This window comes from Trachemys scripta, chromosome 4 (genome assembly GCF_013100865.1).
Source record: "Trachemys scripta elegans isolate TJP31775 chromosome 4, CAS_Tse_1.0, whole genome shotgun sequence".
NCBI classification, from domain to species: Eukaryota; Metazoa; Chordata; order Testudines; family Emydidae; genus Trachemys; species Trachemys scripta.
Genome location: NC_048301.1, coordinates 43326812 through 43348268, shown reverse-complemented (window position 1 = coordinate 43348268; position 21457 = coordinate 43326812). Strand labels below are relative to the sequence as shown.

General features: G+C 44.7%; 1 protein-coding gene across 3 annotated transcripts in view; it reads left to right on the top strand.

Moving 5' to 3' along the window:
* The first annotated feature begins 101 nt into the window (after positions 1-101).
* Positions 102-21457, top strand: part of ZNF410 (zinc finger protein 410) — a 30762-nt gene continuing 9406 nt past the window's right edge. The window contains exons 1-9 of one of the 3 annotated variants that reach the window (XM_034768574.1): positions 102-391; positions 5915-6065; positions 7668-7855; positions 11015-11150; positions 11351-11569; positions 11863-12054; positions 13177-13336; positions 14635-14816; positions 17985-18074. In XM_034768574.1, coding sequence (XP_034624465.1) covers positions 7823-7855; positions 11015-11150; positions 11351-11569; positions 11863-12054; positions 13177-13336; positions 14635-14816; positions 17985-18074 — 1012 coding nt within the window. In that variant the 5' untranslated portion in view covers positions 102-391; positions 5915-6065; positions 7668-7822. Of the gene's footprint in view, positions 392-5914; positions 6066-6493; positions 6666-7667; positions 7856-11014; positions 11151-11350; positions 11570-11862; positions 12055-13176; positions 13337-14634; positions 14817-17984; positions 18075-21457 lie in introns of those variants that run through there. The other 2 variants (XM_034768575.1, XM_034768577.1) reach the window with 2 other exon arrangements.

The window sequence follows — 21457 nt, the reverse complement described above, 5'->3', positions numbered from 1 at the left end:
CTACCAATTAACTCGAAGAGGGGGTTGGCACCTCGTCTAGACCCAGCTCTGCAGATTGTGGATGCTACCACTGATCTAGGAATGGGGAGGAAGGAACCTACCACCTCTTTCAGAGTGGGAAATGGAACCTACCTCTAGACTGAGCTGTGGGGGAGGATGGAACATACCACCAAGCCCACCTGTGGGGAGGGGGACAGGCTAACTCCCTCCAGAATCAGGTCTTGAGGGGGAGAGATCATCAGACTTGCACAGTCCACTGTGGACCTGCACGCCAGCCAGAACAACCAGGGCTGATGGCATCATAGCAGGCATCGCAGTGAGATTCCCAGGTCTGGCTCGCTCAATCCTGCAAATCCATGAATCTCTGGGGCAGCCCCACAGGCAATGCCAGGTAGGGTTAAGGTATGAACCCTTTTGCGCATCGAAGGAAAGCATGGTGTGCTTGGGTGTCTTTGTTCATCTGGGAGACATGATGGAAGAGCATGCAATGCTGCTTTTGAATGTAGTGAGTGATTGAAGGAAGGCCAGATATCTGTGAGGTTATGGCATTTTGCACAAAATTGAACCACTTTATGCTCAAGATTTGGTGCTGACAGAGCATATAGAATGCATCTAACTGGTCCAAGTATACTTGTAAGAGAGTCCAGGTTTCTGACCCATGTAGCAATACAGGTGGAACACAGGTTAGATCCTAAAGTTTGTCTCAGTGCAGAGACATTTTTGTTCCCATAAGCAAGACATGGACTTCATGCAGGAAGTATTAAGACCAATTAATCTGAGGACATCAGGTTTACTGCAACCATTTGAACTCTGCTTGCAGCCTAGTTACGTGCTCGACCGCACGTGCACCAGGGGTTCTAGTGGTTCAGCTCCGAAGTTGTGGACCTCAGTCTTCTGCATGAGATGTTCAACCCCATAGTGTGGGAAGCATCTTGGAAACCTTGAAAGACAGGGCTGAAATTCTCTTGCTTCACAACAGGCAGGACAACACCATCTTCATAGTCTTGGTCAGTGAAGACTTTTTGATCAACCTTGATTCTGATGTTTGGTGTGGCAAGTCCTAATGTCCAGTCAAAAGCTTGACAGAACAGTGCTGGGGCAAGAATACATCCCTGCCACATATCTGAAGTTGTGTAGAAACATGGTGAAAGCTGTGAACCAACGCACACTCTTGCACCAGTACCGATGTGAAGATTGTGCACCAGATTTATCAGAACATCTGGGACGCCAACTCTCAGTGTAAGCCAAATTGCTGACCTGTCAGCCAAATAATAAGCTACTTTGATGTTGATATATGCCACGAGAAGTGGGCCAGTAAATTCTCAGTGCAGCTCAGCCAGAAGCTGGAGTGTAAAGACAGCATTCACTGTCAACTGCCCAGCAGTGAAACCTGTTGCTGTGGATGGATAATGTTGCCTTTTAAGAAGAGGCTGCATCCTACCAAGCAGAAAGTTAGCTAAGATCTTTCCAGAGATTGATAGCAATGAGATCAGTCTGTAATTGCAACACTCAGTGCAAGATCCTTTACCTTTGTAAAGGGACACTATGATGCCATTTTTCCATTCTGTTCGTAGTCTGCCTGATGCCCACACTTTTAAGAACAGTTGATGTGGGGTCAGTGCTCACTTGTTCCAGCTTGGGTGGAATGCCATCAGGTCTAGCAGAGGGAGAAAGGGAATTATAAAGTCATAGAGTTCAGGGAGGTAAGTTGGTAAAGAACCTGTCATCACACCCATATTGGAGGGATGGAAACTACAATAGAACTCATAAAGGGGAATGTAATCTGTCTTCTGCATGAGGAACCTTATCTCTGACATTCTCTAACTTTTAGGTGCTAGACTTTACAGACTTACCATTCTTTTAACATAGCTTTTGATATCATTTACATATTTATATTGACCAATCACACTCAAAACTGAGTGTATCAAGTACTACTAGCTCCTCACCGATCCCAGAAACAGAACTTAAAATGTATTTCCTAACCATCTTTTTAATTCACACAATCGTCAATGGCATGCCAGGAGGGGAGAAGGAACTGTCAGTACTTGGCTGTTTGTCCTGAAATGTAGGTTATGGAGGAGATGTGGCTGAGTCTCTTATTTTATCTGGATTGTAGGGGGAACCACCAGAGGGACAGATCTTCCTGTAGAAGAAAGATGTCAGATATGGAACTCCCAATATGAATAATTAATGTCTCATTGGGTACTGGAGGTATTCCATGTATTCACAGGAAAGACTTGGAGCCCCATAAAATACTCAGCCAGGCACCAGCTCTTCACGCTGTTCACAATGCAGATTCTTCTACCAGATGAGTTCTCAGTTCCCTAGCCAGTGAAGTGGTAGGCAGGTAGACAGCTCTGGAGCAGGATAAGAATGGATTCTCCCTCTAATTTTATCAGAAGGGAAACTGTGCTCCCACACACTCCCACTTATTTTAATATCTGCTCAACAACTCTAGATTGCTGGGTTGATGTCAAGCCACAGGTCTTTGTAAGGTTACTAATTAATTGACCAAAATGTCAGTCTTGGTGTAATAGTATCTTGATGTAATAGTATCAAAGCAGAAAGCTTTATGAACTTGTTGGCTCAGCTCCTTTAGACTGCTGGGCTGATGTGAAGGCAAAGGTGTGTGTGAGGTTACTGAGTGGGATGCTGGTTACTACTGTGTTGGCATGATGTCAAAGGATAGGCTGTTACATGGCCACTTACTCAGCAACTCTAGTTTACTAAGATGATGTTAAGTCTCAGGCTATTTAACTGAACAACCTCCAGCTTGCTGGTCTGATGTAAAGGGGCAGGTCTCTGGGAGGTAAGGTCACTGGCTCAAAAGCTACTGTTTGATGGGCTAATATCAAGGCTCGGACTTCTGTGATATGATGGGGCAGCATCTCTAGCTTTCTCCATGTCTGTCGAGGCCCATTCCTTGGTGAGCTAACTGTCCCAGTCCCTCTAGCTGTCTAGTATATCAAGGCAGAAGACTCTCTAAAGTTACTGACTCAGGATCTGTAACTTGCTGGTCTGATAAAGCACAGCTTTCTGAGAGCTCTTGGTTCTTGACATCAACCAGGAGGGTCACTGCCTCAGCTCCACTGATTGGGCTGATTTTGGGTCAGAGGCTTCTGTGAGGGTTACTGACTTAGCAACTACAGATTGCTGGAATGATGACAGGTGAAAAGCTCTGTGAGGCCCTAGCTCTGTATATTTAGCTCAGTTGCTTGATGTTAGTGGACAGGCCTTTGTGAGGTTACTGATTCATTTCCTATAGCTCATTGATCTGGTGTCAAGATAGATTGTTTTTGCTGAGCCAGTGAATTCACACTTCTAGCATGTTGGGCTGATGTCAAGGCACAGGTGTCCACAAGATCAGTAACTCAGCATGTGAAGCTTGTTGATAAGGCTCAGCCTCTTTGAGATTGGTAGTTCTGCAGCTTTAGCATGCTGAGCTAGTGTCAAGGCTACAAGGGCCATTGTTTCATAAACTCTGTATTACTGGGCTAATGGCAATATGCACATTTCTATGAGGTTTGATATTCAGTAGCTCTAACTTGCTGGGCAAAAGCTAAGTTACGAGCCTTTGCAAGGTTATCTGCTCATCCACTCTAGCTTCATAGGGCTGTGTGAAGACGTGCATTTTTGAGTTCACTGGCTCAATAACCCTAATTTGGTGAGCTGCTGTAAAACCACAGGTTTCTGTGATTTGCTCAAGTACTGGCTCAGCACTAGTGGTGAAGGCAGATCAAAATAGGAATGGGAGCGCAACAATTTGTGGGTTCATGTGTGTTAATATGTGGTGAAATGACATTCCATCATAAAAGATGATGTACTGTATGATGAGAGGAAGAATGGTCCAGTAGTTAGAGTACCAACCTGGGATTCAGGAGACCCAGTTTAAATTCTCTATCCTGCTGCAGTCTTCCTGTGACACCTTGGGCAGTTTCTCATCTGTAAAACAGGGATAATAGTACTTCCTACCTCCCAGCGGTGTGGTGAGGATTAATATATTAAAGACTGTGATGCATATCAAGTAGTAGCTGCTAAACACAAAAATGTATCCTACTGGAAGGGAGGGATAGAGGGAAGCAGCAGGCTTTCTCCGTCCAACAGAGGGGGAGTCCTCAACAGGGACATTTCTTCCTTTAGTAGAAAGGCATACAGGAGACTTCCAGCTTGGACAGTTCTCCCATCAGGCACTGGTGCTAGTGGTATTACTATTCATTATTTGTATTACTGTAGTGCCTAGGAGCCCTATTCATAAACCAGGCCTTTGTGCTAGGCATTGTACAAACACAGAAAAAGACAGCCCCTTCCCCAATCTAAGTATAAGAGATAGTAAATGGATACAAACAGAATGGAGAGTACAAAGAAACAATGAGATAATATTGGTTACAGGCAGCAGTCACTGGTACGGATAAGACTGCTTGGAGCAGTATAAACTTATGAACAAGGCACCAGCACTATTTTGGATGGCCTGAAGGGGAGCAAGTTGAGTAACGGAGAAGATTGCAAGCACAGAAATGACAAACTGGGTTGGGGGTGGCAGAAGAGAAGAGACTAAGTTTTGGGTCCTTCGGTGTTTCTAGCAGGTGTGTTTATCATGAGTCTTGTGATATTGGGTGACTTTCTTAAAGCCTCTGCTTCTGGAGTCACGTGATTATGAGAATCTCAGCTTTAATTTAAACAAAACAAACCACCCAACCCTGAGCCTCTGGCCCTCCTGGTTACAGAGAAAAACTGGAAGATGGGAGCTCTAAAGAACAATGTAAATAAAAAAACCCATCTTGTATTATTTGTAAGCAGCTCATGATTTTGGGGGTTGGGACTCATGACTGTCATACACTGGAGCTGTCTGGGACACTGTCTGACAGGCTGGTGAAGAGCGCTGGGACAGATTTGGCAGCAGAGTTCCCGCAGAGCAGGCTGGGTGCAGGCAGCCCATTTCCCAGGCCACGCGGAGCAGGAGGGATCTGGGCTGGGCTACCCGAACCAGGCTGAGAAGGTGGCCGCAGAACCTGGGCTGGCCCCAGGTAGGGTTGCCAGGCCTCCGGTTTTCAACCAGAATGCCCAGTGGAAAAGGGATTCTGGCATCTCCCGTGAGCACTGCTGACCGGGCTGTTAAAAATCTGGTCAGCAGCGCAGCGGGGCTAAGGCAGACTCCCTGCCAGCCCTGGCTTTGCGCAGCTCCCAGAAGCGGCCAGCATATTCAGTTCATAGGCGGAGGGGTGGCTACGGGGGCACCATACACTGCTCCCACCCTGAGCACTGGCTCTGCAGCTTCCCAGCTAATGGGAGCTGTGGGGGCAAGGCCCATGGGCATGGGCAGTGTGCAGAGCCCCCTATAGCCCCGCTGGCTCCAATGCTGGCCGCTTCTGGGAGCTGCCTAAGGTTAGCACCATCTGGAACCTGAACCCCCTGCCCCAGCCCTGAGCCCTCTCCCGGAGCCTGCCCCCAAACTTCCTCCCAGAGCCCACACTCCCTCCCAAACTTCAACCCCAGCCCAGAGCCCCCTCCTGCACCCCAAACCCCTCATCCCTGGCCCCACCCCAGAGCCTAGATCCCCAGCCAGAATCCTGACCCCTTTTGCACACCAATCCCCTGCACTCCCAGCCCAGTGAAAATGAGCGAGCCACAGAGGGAGGGGGAATGGAATGAGCGCGAGCAGGGCCTGGGTGTTCGGTTTTCTGCAATCAGAAAATTGGCAACCCCAGAGTGGAGGGGCAGGGAGACCACGGCGGCAGGAACAGGGTTAACGGTCCCACCGACACCGGCATTCTTGGTATAGGCAGCACCACAGCCGCGCCCGGGGTGCGTTCTGGGTCACGGGGGCTATGTGATTCCCCCGTAGAAGAGGGGCTGACCCAGCGCCAGAGCTATAGGGCTCTAGGGCCCCATCCTCGGCTCCCTTTCTCCCGCCCAGTTGGAAACCGGAACCGGATGTGGTACCTCGCCCCCGGTCATAGAATTAAGGCCTTAGCCTGCCTGGAAAATCGCCCAAACCATAGAGCTGCGGAACGCCTTGGCATTTCCGGTGAGGGCTCGCGTCACATCCGTGCGGTTCTGAGATGCCGGTAAGAATTGTGGGGGGAGTCAGAAGGGGGTGGGGGGGTCCTAAATTGGGGGGGGGGGGGAGCTCACGCGGATCAATCCCTTCCCCGGGGCTCTGCTGCTCCCCCGAACCTGGGGGCTCGCGCGGGGCGGTACTGGTCCCGCCCCTTGCTCGGGGGCTGGAGCGCCCCCCCCTGCGGGGCTGAAGCTGGGGCTTGGGGGCTCAGAGGGGAACACACCCGGCAGGCAGCCGCGCTGAGGGGGAGCCTGCCCCGGTGTAGGCGGGGTGGGAGTGCGTGTGTGCCGGGAGCTCCCCATTCCCGGCCACCCAGCTGTGCCTTTGGGTCGTGGGGCCTCCCTCGGTTCCGTCCGGCCTGGCCTCGGGCTCTCCCGGCCTGTCGCTGCCCACCTGTCTGTCTTCATGGCGTTGGCTTATTTCGCCCGCCAGCTGCTCTGGGCTGTGAGACTGGCTGTGGTGCTGGTGTGTGTAACACTGATGCCAGGAAGGGTCATAATGAAATCTCAGACCGCTTTGGAAGGGCTGCAGAGCGGCAGTAGGGACCCGGGCTTCTTCGCTCCTGTAACTTAACCAGTGCAACTTGGTTGGTCCCTGCATCCCTTAGGTAATAGCTTATTTCACTGGGTGTGATTGCCACTGACCAATGAATGACTCAGCCAAGTCTGCAGTTTGAAAGGCAAAGGGGATTTTAGAACATGAACAAAGTACCAGGAGCCCCCTTGAAGCTTTAATTCCTGTTTTTATTTATTATGATTATTTACTTATTAAGTTCAGAGTGGGCTTGTCACTGTACAGTTAGTACAAGACATGGCCTCTGCCTAGAGTATCATACATCTGGACAGACAACCCATGGGGAGTCCTACAGGAGAGCTCTATGATAATTTCTGTGCTGATCCAACCTAGAATGGGAACTTGTGTTTTTTCAGACCGTTATGTTTTTAGGTCTTGCAGGAAGCTGTAATATTGATGGAGCAGGAGAATTGGAGATAATATTTTCTTGCTGATTCCTATCACTAGTATCTGAGCACTTTCCAGAAATGGGAACAAAAATATATCTAGCTTCCTTCCTAATCTGTAGAAAAAATAGCATGATTAATTTATAGGTGCAGTGTGTATGAGAACTGAGGTGAAATTAAATCAAAACATCTGTGAATATTAGGGACTTTTTGACAATCAGAAAACAGATGACTTTTTGGGAACAGGTGGGCAGAGTTTCTTGATTATGGAATTTCATTCCACCAACAATCTGAATAATGTCCCAGATGTTCTCAACAGCCCCTGAAGAATGGCCCGGGAATGCTTCTCTGTATATAAGCAACAGAAAGTACTGCTTTTTTAATTCTGTGTAGTCTTAAATTAGATAGTAAAAGGGAGGCATAGAGACTAGTTTTTTAAAATTGAATTAGGCTTTAGTCTGTTTTGTTAGCATTCCGATACCATTGTGATAGTACTATAAACACCAAGATGGGTAAAAGACAGAACTGCGAGAGACCATCCATATTGACAGGAATTTTGTACTCCTTAACAATACCTATACATTTTTTGACTTTGATTCATGAGTGATAAGTCTCAGCTGTTTACACTTCCATTTTCTTATTTATTTTAGGTTAAATTGAATATCTGCCTAGCACAGCTTCTTGCAGGAAGACTGCACTGCTTTAAGTCTAGGAGACTATGAGAATAATCAGAGGGGACTGTTCACTCTGAATTCTAAACTTGTGCCTTGCCCAGAACAGCTGCGGGAATCGGAAACTTGAATCAATGTTATCGGATGAGTTAGAATCCAAACCAGAGGTAAGCAGGTCAGAACTGGGTTAATTCCTGACTTGGTTTCTGTTTCATGGTCCAACTCTTAAGTTCAGCAGAAGATGTAGTTTGCCATTTAGATAGTAATTCCTCAAAACTACCTAAACATAGCAGATAATGATAGCACCTCATATATTTAAGATTGCAGAATATTTTCTCTTGTAATCAGACATTATTTTCAGTGGTTTATAATATTGTACAATATTGACTTTTTGGAGATATATTTTAGTTTGAGCAAAGTCTCATCAGCCATTTCTGAATAAAATAACGGTGGGTGAGAAAATATATTCCCCCCCACCCCTTTTTTTTTTTTTTTTTAATCCTTGTACCAACTTCTTTCCCTCCTACCAGAGTGACACTACTAGATTCTGGGGGTTTGGATTATTCCTAAAGTTCCCAAATCTTTGTTGACAGACAGCTGGCTGTTCACATGGTGCTTGTGGCTCCCCTTTCATTCCAGCTGCAAAATTGCATTAAAAGAAACTAAAAAAGCATTACATAGCTTCTTAATGTGACTTTTCCATGCGCTCAATCGCTGTCATTGTCACAGGGATATTATGTGATTGTGAATGGGAAGGGAGGTGTCCCTGAGACTATTTCTCTATTAAGATGTGACAACTTTACGGAAATGTTTGCCTAGCCTTGGATTGTTTGTGGTGGAGGTGGAGGGTCAATTTAATAATGTTTGGGAGAGAGGATTTAAATAAAAAAGCCATGTGTTGTTTAAGATCATCTCTTTGAGAATGTTTGTAATAAGAGAGATTTGTTATTCTTACCCTTTGCCTCCTGCTTTTATCCTATTGGTTTTGCATACCGGTTTGATATCATTATGCTGGGGAAAACTAAGAGACTCCCTGTTCTAGGAGAGACTTTCTGCTGTTGCTTTTGGTCACGTTTAATGGCCTAACGTTAGTACATGTGGACGGATGGTTTGAACCAAAGCCACCTTGTAGGGGGAGGAAACCTTTTTTTTTTTTTTTTAACGTATCTCTATATGAGAAGCCAGGCCACATTTCATTATGTTAATATATATTTCATAGCAAGGCAGTTTGCAGTAGGGACTATGGATATAATTTAATATTTCATATTTAATCTTTAAACAACCATCCCAATAACTTTGAATGACTAAGCTATCTAGCAATGTAAGTCTGTTAACCACACCCTGTTGTTGCATCTTGTCTTAATCTAAAAAGTAAGATCTCAGGAGAGGGAATATTTTAATGTGTGTTTATAGAGCACTTGGCAAAATGGTCCCCAATTTTGATTGAGGCTTCTGGATGTTACTTGTATTATAACTAATAAGAATTGGTGATCTATTAAATTGGGTTATGGATTCTGGCTCAATTCATCTTGCGTATGGCCATCTGAGTGCCACACCAACTTAAATTATCTTCATAATATCGTAGGGAGGTAGGGGAACTGAGTACAGATAAGTTAGGGCCTGAAATTTCAAGGGTCCACTAATTTTGGGTATAATATAATGCTCAACTTAAGATGCCTAGGACCTAATTTTTCAGAGGTTTAAAACACTGGCAGCTCCCATTGACTTCATTTGGATTTGTGAGTGCCCATCACTTCTGAAAGTCAAGCCCAGAGTGTGTAATTTTGGGTACACAGGAAATGAGGCACCCACAATAGTGACTACTGTCACAGTTTCAGCGTAACTGCACCTGTATTTTCCCCTGCCCCCACTCCAGGAACGGCCAGAATGGTCTTCATCCATCGCCTGTCTCTGGATAGGGATCCATGTCCCATTCCCTCTGACCAAGGGTTTTAAGGCTGCACAGCTCCCTGCCTTACACTGTGATATCCCCAACAAGCCAGTCTGCCTAAAGGCCAGAACCTCGCTTTGCTTTCTCTCTGAGGGCTATGAATATATGTATTGCCAGCAGTTACAAGTTACCACACAGCTCTTTCTAAGCAAACAATTTTATTCTTAAGATAAAAGCATTATAAAGAAAATGTAATAAAAACGATAAGTAGATTTAAATACACTAACCATATCCGGAGTCGTCCATCAGTCTCCTGGGGCTCAAATAGGCCAAAGACATTCCAACCCTTCCACATTGGTTGGGGCCCCATTGGACAGAAGGTCCTGTCCATTTGCTGGATCCGAAAGAATTCCACAAGTCAGTTCAAGCTCATTCTTTTATATCAGAAACTTTTTCTTTGCTTCATAATGTCTGGAAAACCCACCCTGAACCAGTATATGCAAACTGCCTAGGGCAGGGGTGGGCAAACTACGGCCCGCGGGCCGGATCCAGCCCCTCAGGACTTTGGATCCGGCCCACAGGATTGCCCCCCGTGGCGCGGTGGGCCCCATGCCGCTCTCAGAAGTGGCCAGCATCACTTCCCTGCGGCCCCCAGGCGGAGGGTTCTGTGCATTGCCCTTGCCTCCAGGCACCGCCGCCCGTAGCTCTCATTGGCCGGGAACGGGGAACCATGGCCAATGGGAGCTTTGGGGGAGGTACCTGGAGGTGCGCCGAGGGCAGTGCACGCGGAGCCCTCTGTCCCCCAGGGGCCGTGGCACTTCCTGGAGCGGCACTGACTTCGTGATTAGTTTCTTGTCAAATTTTTGGTTCCTGCTCCAAACCCTTGACACACTAGGGTTATCCAATAATATTTTTTTATATTGACAGCGCTCCCTACTGTTTTACTTCCTACATTCTTGAAAAGGGCTGATCCATTTTCAATTTAAAAAAAAATTGTTGTTAAATCAATTTGAGCCAGAGATTAAACGTGAAAACTTTTGGATTGAAAGATTAGAGCTTGACAGTGATAAGGGACAGAAAGTGAGGGTTATAATGGCAAGTAATGTGCACCCTTAATAATAGCCTAGCTCACTAAAGGTAGTAATGATGTCTGTCTTATTGATAATCTTGATTTTTCTTTAGAAATTCAATCTCATGAAATAATTGGGGATGTCATCCATAAATGGTAATATTTTCAATTATGGGCTCAATCCAGCTCCCATTGAAGTAAGTGGGAAGACTTTCATTGACTTCAAGGAATGTTGGATTGGGTTCTGTGTGTATTACAAGGTAGAGGAAGCCTAACTCAATGTCTTTTGTTATCTCATTGGAACCTTGTGCTATAAACTGGTTTGCTCACTGCTGAATCCTATTTTCAAGATCCTCTCTTTTTCAGCTGCTGGTTCAGTTTGTTCAGAACACATCTATTCCACTGGGGCGGGGGCTGGTGGAATCAGAACCTAAAGGCATCACCTGTCTCTCCCTCCTTCCTGTTACTGAGACCTCAGAATGCAACAGACTGATGTTGCCAGGTAAAATCTATGGTACAGGTTTGTGTGGGAGTGCTATTTATATAGCTGTCTCTACTGTGCCACTACAGCATGTTCTCCCTACCTCTTGCTGAAAAGGGATCCTGGTGGTGGAGGGATAGGTTCAGAAGAGTTATTAGGACTTTTTCATTAATGGTGGAGCTTTGCTACTTAGAGGTCTGTGATCTCATTCTCTTCACTAGATGATTCTCCAAGTCACACTAACTCCTCCAAAGATGTTCCTTCATCTGCTGTCTTGAGAAGCCTTCAGGTAAATGTAGGCCCTGACGGCGAGGAGACAAGGGCACAAACTGTACAGAAACCACCTGAGCTCCTGTCAAGTCCAGAACCTTCCAGTTTATTGCAAGACCTCCAGCCCAGTGACAGCACCTCCTTTATTCTCCTCAACCTAACAAGAGCAGGTAATTCCCCTTCCTGTTGTCGTCATCTGGCTGGATCTGTTTCAGACAGTAGAATGCAGAAGATACAAATGGATCTTTGTCCCAGCTGCTTATAATGGGGAAATATGAAATTTTCTGGGTGTTAGTGGATATTATTCAGGAGCATGTAACAATCAGCAGCTTCCTACAATACAGAGGTCTGTGGAGACTTAGTGCAGCTATTATGTCTGTACCATGGATATTAGACTCTGAGAAGCAAGAGAGTCCCCTCTCATTTACTATCTTTCTGTCTCATGGAGCTGCTTCTCTTCCAGGCCTGGGCTGTCCAGCAGAGCACCTTGTGTTCGTTCAGGATGAAGCAGAGGATTCTGGGAATGACTTTCTCTCCCATGACAGCACGGACAGCAGTACCCCATGGTTTCTACGAGTGCAGGAATTGGCCCATGACAGTTTGATTGCTGCCACTCGAGCACAGCTCGCAAAGAACGCCAAAGCAAGCAATAATGGTAGGCGATGTGCTGTTACTATCTTAAAGATTTAACCTTCTGTGAAAGGCAACTGGCTGTAGCTTTAGATGTTTATCCTATCTGATTGCAGGATAGTTTCTAAATAGACAAAATCATTATAGAGGCATTGTTAGCATCTCTATAGTTAAGGCTGTATTGAAGTTTTCTGTTAAAGCAAGGTTTCAGTATTTCTTAGGGCTGAAAACATACAGATTTAATTTTTCTAAGAAAATATGTTCAGTAGTTTGAGTTCAAAGGGGTTCTTCAACTGTAATACCTCCCCCGAAGGTATCTCCCCAAAATCTTCTGTGGTGAAGACTGATGCAAGACAATCATTTAATTTCTTTGCAATGTTCTTACCTCCTTAATTGCTTCCTTCATTCCTTGGTAATCCAGTTGACCCACCAATTCTCTTGCAGGCTTCCTGCTTCTGATCTGCTTAAAGAATCTTTTGTTGTTTCTTTTTGTCTACAGCTGTTTGCTCTTCAAACTACCTTTTAATCCTCATAATGTCCATTTTTCATATTGCCTGCTTTATTTTATGTGCCTTTCTAGTGGCTTACCTAGGTTTGGTATTCAGTTTTCTGAGGGATACCTGTTTGAACTATTAATTATATTGTGATCACTTAATGGCTCAACTACAATTATATCTTGAAATAATTAAGTCAATTAAGTCCTCTTCTGTGCTCTAGAATTAGCTGTTCCAAGAAGTCATCATTTAAGGTGTTGAGAAATTGCTTATCCTGACTGAATCCAGAGATGACATTTGACTATTTAATATTTGAATAGTTGAAGTAACCTAATATTACTATTTAGTTAATATTTATGGCCTCTGATCTCTCAGCATTACACACTCCCTATCATTATTCTGATCTGGAGGCAGCTGATATGATATGGTTTCTTGCTGGGAATAGTTTATAGACCTGGAAGGTAGGTAGATATGTATGTGGTCCCTGCAATGGGCTGGGTAGCAATATCTAGTTTGTAGGACTAGCTAAATACATGATAACCAGGAAGACATCTGGTTTATAGGCCTAGATTATACTAGGGGTTATCCTGTCTCTTTCCTCCAGTAATCCATCTCCTCTGTGGACTTTGACAGTGTTTTCTGTTCTGTTCTAGGTGAAAGTGTTCATCTTTGCTCAGGAGATGGGCAGCCAAAAGATTCCAGCCCCATCCCTCACCTGTCCCGCGTAGAGAAGAAGCTGAAGTGCACAGTTGAGGGCTGTGATCGGACATTTGTGTGGCCAGCCCACTTCAAATATCATTTAAAAACTCACAGGTGAGTAGAGCAGAGATCTCTGCTATTGTGACTTTGCAGAAATTCCTGGTCTTTATACAAAACATCGTTATTAATTCCCATTGTGTAAAATCTTTCTTCAAAGCTGAAGGGCAACAGGAAACTCAAAATTGAGTAAAACCCAGATTTAGCTGCTGAATGGTGTCACTAACAAGGGTTATGGTCAGCACACCTGCTGCACGCTCTCAGCCTGGCTAGGAGGGAATACAGTGCAGAAAAATTTTTATTTTGAAAATTCCCTTTGTCCTCCATGAAATGCACTGTGGCTTAGGAAAAGTTGACATCTTTACAAAAAAACTCCTAGTTCATAGAAAATACTGTTATTAATGTAAACTTGAAAATGAAATAAAAAAGTGCTGCTGAATAGGTTGGAACTGGCCCAAGTATTTCTGGAAAAATATTGAATTTTTTTTTTTTTTTTTTTTTTTTTTTGGTGGAAGGGAACACACAAAGAAGGTGGATTTAAATGCATATTGCAGCCCAATCTCAAAGTCAGGAAAACAGGATTGTTGGATTTTGAGCCTCCTCACCATGACACTGTTTCTCTTATATTCACACCTATCCCAAGAAAGAAAAGACTCGGGCATTCATATTAACTTAACAAAATAGAGAAATTGAAAGGAGTAGTAACTGTTTGCCTATCTCTAAATTTGGCTCTCCCCTCAGAAACTAGAGCAGTGTGAATGTATGTGTTAGATTAATCTATATGCCACACAAATTGAAAAAGGTAAGCCAGATTTAGGCTCTTCCTGCTGGTCGTTAATAATATTTTAAAGTGGAGCTATCCTTTAATCTAAAATATCCTGTGTGTTGGACAATGTTAACTCAGCTTCCCCATCTCATGTACATGTAGCACTCCTATCCCACTCCCAGCTATAGTAAGGGTGTTGCTACACTGGTATATAGGGGAATGTTATCACATCTGTGCATTTTGTTGCCTTGCACAAGGTCATCCATCCCGAACAAAGTTGAGGTTGCAAAAAACCTGTGATATAAGCCAAAGAGGCTTAGATTTATTTTCTGTTTTCTTTTTCCAATAGATTTTACAACTTCTGACTATGTGGTAGAAGCTCCTTGATGAGTAATCTAGTTAAATACAGATTTAAGCCATTTACCTGGTTAGGTCACTTAATTTCCTTGTACCTCAATTCATTTCAGTTGAAAAGCGAGTAAAAGGTAGAAACCTTATTTAAAAAACAGGTGTGGCAACAGAGTTGAATGTCCCTGAGAAAATATATTGTTTCGTAACCCGTTGCTGTAGTTCTTTTGTTGCCTCTCAGGAATGATCGTTCCTTCACCTGCCCAGCAGAAGGCTGTGGGAAAAGCTTCTATGTCCTGCAAAGGCTGAAGGTGCACATGCGAACTCACAATGGTGAGAAACCATTTGTCTGCACTGAGGTGGGCTGTGGGAAGCAGTTCACAACGGCTGGGAATCTGAAGAACCACCTGCGGATTCACACTGGTGCGTTTAAATCTCAGATCTTCTTTATTCAGGAAACACTCCCCAAGAAATGGTCCAGGGAGAGCAGTGTCCATATGCACCTTCATTGGTGTCCTCAGCTTCCAATTTACAATTATTTATCAGTGTGATTAACCAGCTGTTTACCTGTGCAGTACCCTACATAATTCCTCTCTCTTCTTGGAGTTTACACCCTTCAGATGCTGTATAGTTTTATCATGTTCCTCTTTTAGTTGTCACTTAGCCAAACTATGTTTTCCCTCCTAAATCAGTCCCAGGACCTTTTTAAATTCTCAGAAGACTGTGGTTCCCAGGTGAATGATAACTGAAAACTGGCTTTTAAGGGTTTTTGGAGAAGTCATTCTAAATTCTTATGAGTGAAGAGGCAAAATAGGTTGAGATATTTGTGCAAAGTGAGTCCTGACCTAGCTGCATGTCCTTGCTGCTAGGAGTTTAGATATACAGTCCAAACTGGACTAGTGCCTGAGTCAAGCGGTGGCATATATTTGCTTTGGTATAAATTAAATGAGACCTAAAAATAAAAGCTGATAGAATCTAGATTAATTTGAATTTAGCTCCCTCATTACCTGTGCTACTTGTAAAATAAAATATAAATATGTTGAGAAATGTTTACAGAGGCAATGTGTAGAGAGAGGAGAGGATCAAAAACCATAGCTGAACTGTCTAATAGAAAGAAGCAATGATAATGTTTAGTACAGCATTCTGATAATGTAAAGTGCTCCACAAATGCTAATGCTAACCAAGGTGTACTGCTACATGCTTGGCCCTCAGCATCCAACTGGACCTGAATTCTATGACAATTAAATTTAAAATAAAAAATGAAGGTTTTTCATAAATATAAAAATGAATAATTAGTCATACTGTAGCCTCTGTTTGTTGTAATATACATTACATTTATTTTTAAGTGGCCACACATTTTCAGTTCTTAATATGCTGCAGATTTTTACATTGATAATACAGAGCTGTATCATAGAAATTGGGGGACTAGCTGAAGATCTTGGCAGCTAGGTAGTGGGAATTTGGGGCTTTATATTCCTAGAAAGGTGCGGGGAGGCAGTGTGTAATTGAGATAATATGCTTATCTGGATGTGTCTGCTAAAATGTTCAATAGTTGAATAGTCCCCAACATTGACATTTAAACTAAAATCTTTAGGTTTCAGTGTTAACAATAGATTGAAATGTATGGGGCAGTCTGTATGTCTGAGAATATTGTTTGAGACTGGAGACTCAGGAAGACAACACTGCATCAGTTTTTATTCGGTTAATGTTTTAAAATTATTTTCACAACTACAAAGGCTGAAAACATCTTTATTAAAATGAAAGCTCAGATTTTGAGTAGTTCCACAAACACTTTTGCAGCACAGAACATACATGCTCCACTCTCATGTTTTATTTATATTGCACCAGTGTGCTATGTGCTTTGTAGATGTCTATGAAGACAAGATCCGTGCTTTGAAGAGTTTACAGTCTAACTAGAGAATATACAGTTGAAGGATGGGAGCTGGGATGTAATGGAAAGTGATATATCTGAATAGTGAAGTTTTGCATATGTAGTGATAGTGTGTTTGTGGTTGTCTTTGGATTCAGTTTTCTACTTTGTTGTTCTTTTTCTGCAGGGAGGGCTAAGCTTTGTTGGCCCTGGTGTCGCGTATACTGTGGCTTCAGAACCCTGCAGAAAGTAGCATATCTAAACTAAAAAATGTCTCAGACCAGTTGTTCCCAAATATGAGTGGCTAGCAATAAGTGGCAAATATTTGCTTTGGTATAAATTAAATGAGACTTAAGGAAGTTGGGGGAACCATCCTCATGTACCAAACATGAAGACAGTTCCAAGTTGTGGTTGTGTTCAAACAAACCCACCATCTATTTCTATAGATGAAACTATATGCTGAGCCACTGATTGGGTGTCATCAGTAATAATTTTTCTTCCTAATATTTCTATCTTGAGCAAGATTGCAAAGTTACATAAGTGGCTGATGAGAACCTTATGCACGCTCTCACTACCACAGCACCGGTCAGAACATGTTACATGAATCCCTTTCATTCAGATATATCAAATACCCCAATAGCTATTAAGCCAAGCAATAAATTGCATGGGAGAAGAGTTAGACAGAGGAAATCACATTAAATACATAAGCACTCTTTTCACTGATTTACAAAATTACTGGATGAAGGGTATGTGATAGATATAATATACATGGATTTTTTTTATATCATCTGACACAATGTCTCATTAGTCTTGTGTGGAGTATTTCAAATGGCCTTGGCAGTGACTGACGCATAGCATGAAATCTGACTGTAGGGCTGTGATTAAGGGGTAATAATAAGCAGCAGTGTACTGAGTTGTGAGCAGCTCTCTAATGGATGCTGCAGGCATCTATTTGCCCTAATTTTATTTAACATCCTCGTTAGTGACCTTGAAGAGGGTTAAGAACAGGTTAATGAAATTCATAGATGATTATAAATTGGAAGATGAGAACACCGATGAGGTTGGAGAAATACAAAGGGATCTATAAAGATTAGACATATGAGAAGGAAATAGTAATGAGATTCAGCCTAGGAATATGAAAACAAATACATCTGGGGATTAATAAGCCCAAACACAGATATTCTGTGGGAGGCAGAAAACTAGGAAGCAGTAATAGCTGAAAGAGATCTAAGAGATGATAGTAATCAGAAAATTCAGCTTTGGATTTGAAATATTGTATGGCAACAAATCAAGCCCATGTGATTTTAGAGCTGCATAGAGATAAGCATGACATCTCAGAGCAGCCAGGGTTGTAGTCAGTTTCTATGTAGTTCTTATGGAACCACACCTGAAATATTTTGTTACTTTCTGGGCACACAAATACTGGAAAGATGTTTTTAGAAACAGATGGACAAGCTGAGCCCTGATTGACTTCTTTTTGTGAGTCATAGGCTGGAAATGCTATGGAAGAGTTACATTCAGCCTAGAGGAGGAGGAGTTTCAGCACAGAAGAGGTTGCATGAAATAAATTCATAAGGAGTCTGCCTTTTGGTGAACTTTGGTAGCTGTAATGTAAGGCCAAGGGGGAGGAATGAATGTAAATCAGGGATGTTACAAGAGGTTGGAAGATAAAATGAAGTAAAGGTCTTAATGTCTAAGAACATGTGTTTCATCCAATACAGGGGAAAAGCCCTTCCTGTGTGAGGCACAAGGATGTGGTCGTTCCTTTGCTGAATACTCCAGCCTTCGGAAACACCTGGTTGTCCACTCAGGTAGGGTAGACGAGGCCTATATGCTACATGTCTGTGTTGCAGTATTATCAGTAGAAAATCTCCTATTTTCTGTGGAACTGTTCTTCATGGTATTTTTTTTTTTTTTAATTTTTTTTTTTAAGTACTCCCTTCATGGACAGCATGTGCTCTATCTGGTACCTGTCCTGTCCTGTATCTTGTGATCTCCACCGACTGCCAGTCTCTGTCTTTATAGGATCATAGAACCGTAGGCCTGGAAGGGACTTTGAGAGGTCATATAGTTCAGTCCTGTGTACTAAGGCAGGACCAAGTCTACTTAGACTATCCCTGATAGGTGTTTGTCTAACCTGTTTTTAAAAACCTCCAATGACAGGGATTCCACAACCTTCCTTAGAAACTTATGCCAGTGCTTAACTACCCTTATGATTAGAAAGTAATTCTAATATCTAAGTTAAATCTCCCTTGAAGCAGATTAAGCTGATTACTTCTTGCCCTTTAAGTGGACATGGAGAACAGTTGATCGCAGTCTTCTTTATAACGGTCCTGAATGTATTTGAAGACTATCAGGTTCTCTGTTTTCTTTTCTCTAGATTAAACCTGTCCATTTTGTTTTTTAACCTCTCATAAGTCAGGTTTCCTAAACCTTTTATCTTTTAATTTCTCTCCTCTGGACTCTCTCCTGTTTGTCCACATCTTTCTTAGAGTGTGGTGTCTACAACTGGACATAGTACTCTAGCTGAGGCCTCATCAGTAGGACAATAGGCTCCCATATCTCACATATGACATTCCTGTTAATATACCCCAGAATATTAGCCTCTTTTGCAGCTGCATAACATTGTTGGCTCTTATGGAATTTGTAGGGTTACCATATTTCTACAAGCAAAAAAGAGGACACTGGAGGGGGAGGAGCCCCGCTCTAGCCCCGCCCCTGCCCCACTCCCATCCACTCCCTCCCACTTCCCACCCCCTGATTGCCCTCCTCAGAACCCCCAACCCCCCCCGCTCCTTGTCCCCTGACTGCCCCCTCCTGAGAATGCCCTCCGACCCTACCTGTCCCCTGACTGCCCTGACCCTTATCCACACCCCCACCCCATATTCACATCCCCGCCCCCACACAGACCCCCAGGGATTCCCATGCCCTATCCAACTGCTCCACGGCCCCTGAGAGTACCCCCAGAACTCCTGACCCATCCAACCCCCCTCTGCTACCTGCCTGCCTCGACGCCTCTCCACACCCCTGCCCCCGACAGCCCCCTCAGAACCCCAGACCCATCTAACCCTCCCGCTCCCTGTCCCTGACTGTCCCAACCCCTCTCCACACCCTTGCCCCCCTGACAGCCCCCCCCCCCCCAATCTCCCGACCCATCCAACCCTCCCTCTCTGTCCCCTGACCAGGGCCAGCTTTAAAGAGCCGGGGTTGCGGGGCTTGGGGCCGGGCTGGAGGTGCTCAGCCGGGGGTGCTGGGGCCCGGGCCGGGCTGGGTCTGGGCTGGGGGTGCTGGGGCCAGAGCCGCTGGGGCAGCCGGGTGCCACTTGGCCAGGGCCACGCCTCCCCGGAGCCCTCCTCCTCGCACCCCCCCCCCCCCGCCCCAGCTTACCTGCTGCTGCCTCCCGCTTGCCCCTGCTTCTTTTCAGACTTCCTGCGAAAATCTGATTGGCGGGAAGCAGGGGAGGGGGAGGAGCAGGGGGCGGAGCGTTCAGGGCAGGGGAGGAGGGGGAAGACAGCTGCGGGGCCGGACAGCGTGGTAAGGCTGCAGGGGATGGGGGGAGCTGGGAAGAGGCTTTGGCTGCCGAGCGGCGCTTGGCCGCTGCTTTTCTATCTATAAATAGCCGACCGGGGGGAAATCCCGGACATTTTTAGATTTTTAAAAATCCCCCCCAGACGGCTATTTATAGACTGAAAAGCCGAACATGTCCGGGGAAATCCGGACATATGGTAGCCCTAGAATTTGTGATCCACTATAACCCCCAGATCCTTTTCACCAGTACTATCACCTAGCCAATTATTCCCCATTTTGTAGTTGTGCATTTGATTTTTTCCTTCCTAGTATTTTGTCTTTATTGAATGTTATCTTGTTGATTTCAGACAAAAGAACATAAAAATGGCCATACTGGGTCAGACCAATGATCCATCTAACCCAGTATCCCGTCTTCTGACAATTTCCAGTGCCTCTGTCCAGTTCTCCAGTTTGTCAGGGTTGTTTTGAATTTTAATCCCCTCCTCCAAAGTGCTTGCAACCGCTCCCAGCTTGGTGTCATCTGCAGATTTTATAAGCATACTCTGCACTCCATTATGTAAGTCATTAATGAAAATATTGAATAGTACCGGACCCAGGACAGACCCCCGTAGGCCCCCACTAAATACGTCCTCCCAGTAAGACAGTGAAACATTGGTAATTCCTCTTTGAGTACAGTGTTTCAACCAGTTTGCACCTTCCTTATACTAATTTCATCTGGACCACATTTCCCTAGTATGCTTATGAGAGTGTCATGTGGGACTGCGTCAAAAGCCTTATTCCTGGGGGAATTCTGCGCCACTGCGAAATGCAGAATTTTGCCGAAATTAACGTGCGTGCAGAATTTCCTTTCTCCCACAGAAATGGGCTGCAGTGTTGCTGGCTGCCATGAGGGGCAGCTGGACCTGGCAGAGCCCAGCTTGCACATAGAAGACACAGCCGGGGGGAGGGGAGGGAGTTAGAGGGTTCCTAGCAGCTGCAGTTCCTAGCATGCCCTGAGGGAAGGAGAGGGTGGCACACAGGAAATCCACACAAGCCTGGGACTGAGCAATAGGCTATTTCTCTCTCTGGATCCCTGGGCTCTGGGGAGGGGGCAGGTGTCTGGGCTGGGGGGTCATGGCTGGGCTCGGGAGGCAGGGGGGAGTATGCTGGTATCTGGGCCAGGTGGGCTGTGCGGCTGTGAGTGCAGGGGTTCGGGTGTATTGGCTGGGGGGGGGGGGGGGGGAAGCCTGCAGAGGGGCACGGGGGGGGGAGGGGGTTCTGGGTATCTGGCCCCCCCATCTGGGCTCTGGGCTGGAAAGGGGGCAGAGAAACAGAAACTCAGTTGTCATAGGAGTTTCTTTAACTCTCCACTCCTGGGGAAATTTTTGTGTTTGCCTGTATTGTTACAGACATACTTGCTGACAGGTATTTTGAAATAAATTACCAAAATAATTGAAACCGGTATGATTATGTAGTGTTATTTTGACAAATTTTGCAGAATTTTAAAATATTGTGTACAGAATTTTTAATTTTTTGGCGCAGAATGACTCCAGGACTAAAAAGATTGACTAGTTCTGCTTCCTCTCAAAGGAAATTAGATTGGTTTGGCACGTTTTGTTCCTGATAAACCCACATTGGCTGCTACTTATCACCCTATTATTCTCTAGGTGTTTGCAAACTGATTGAT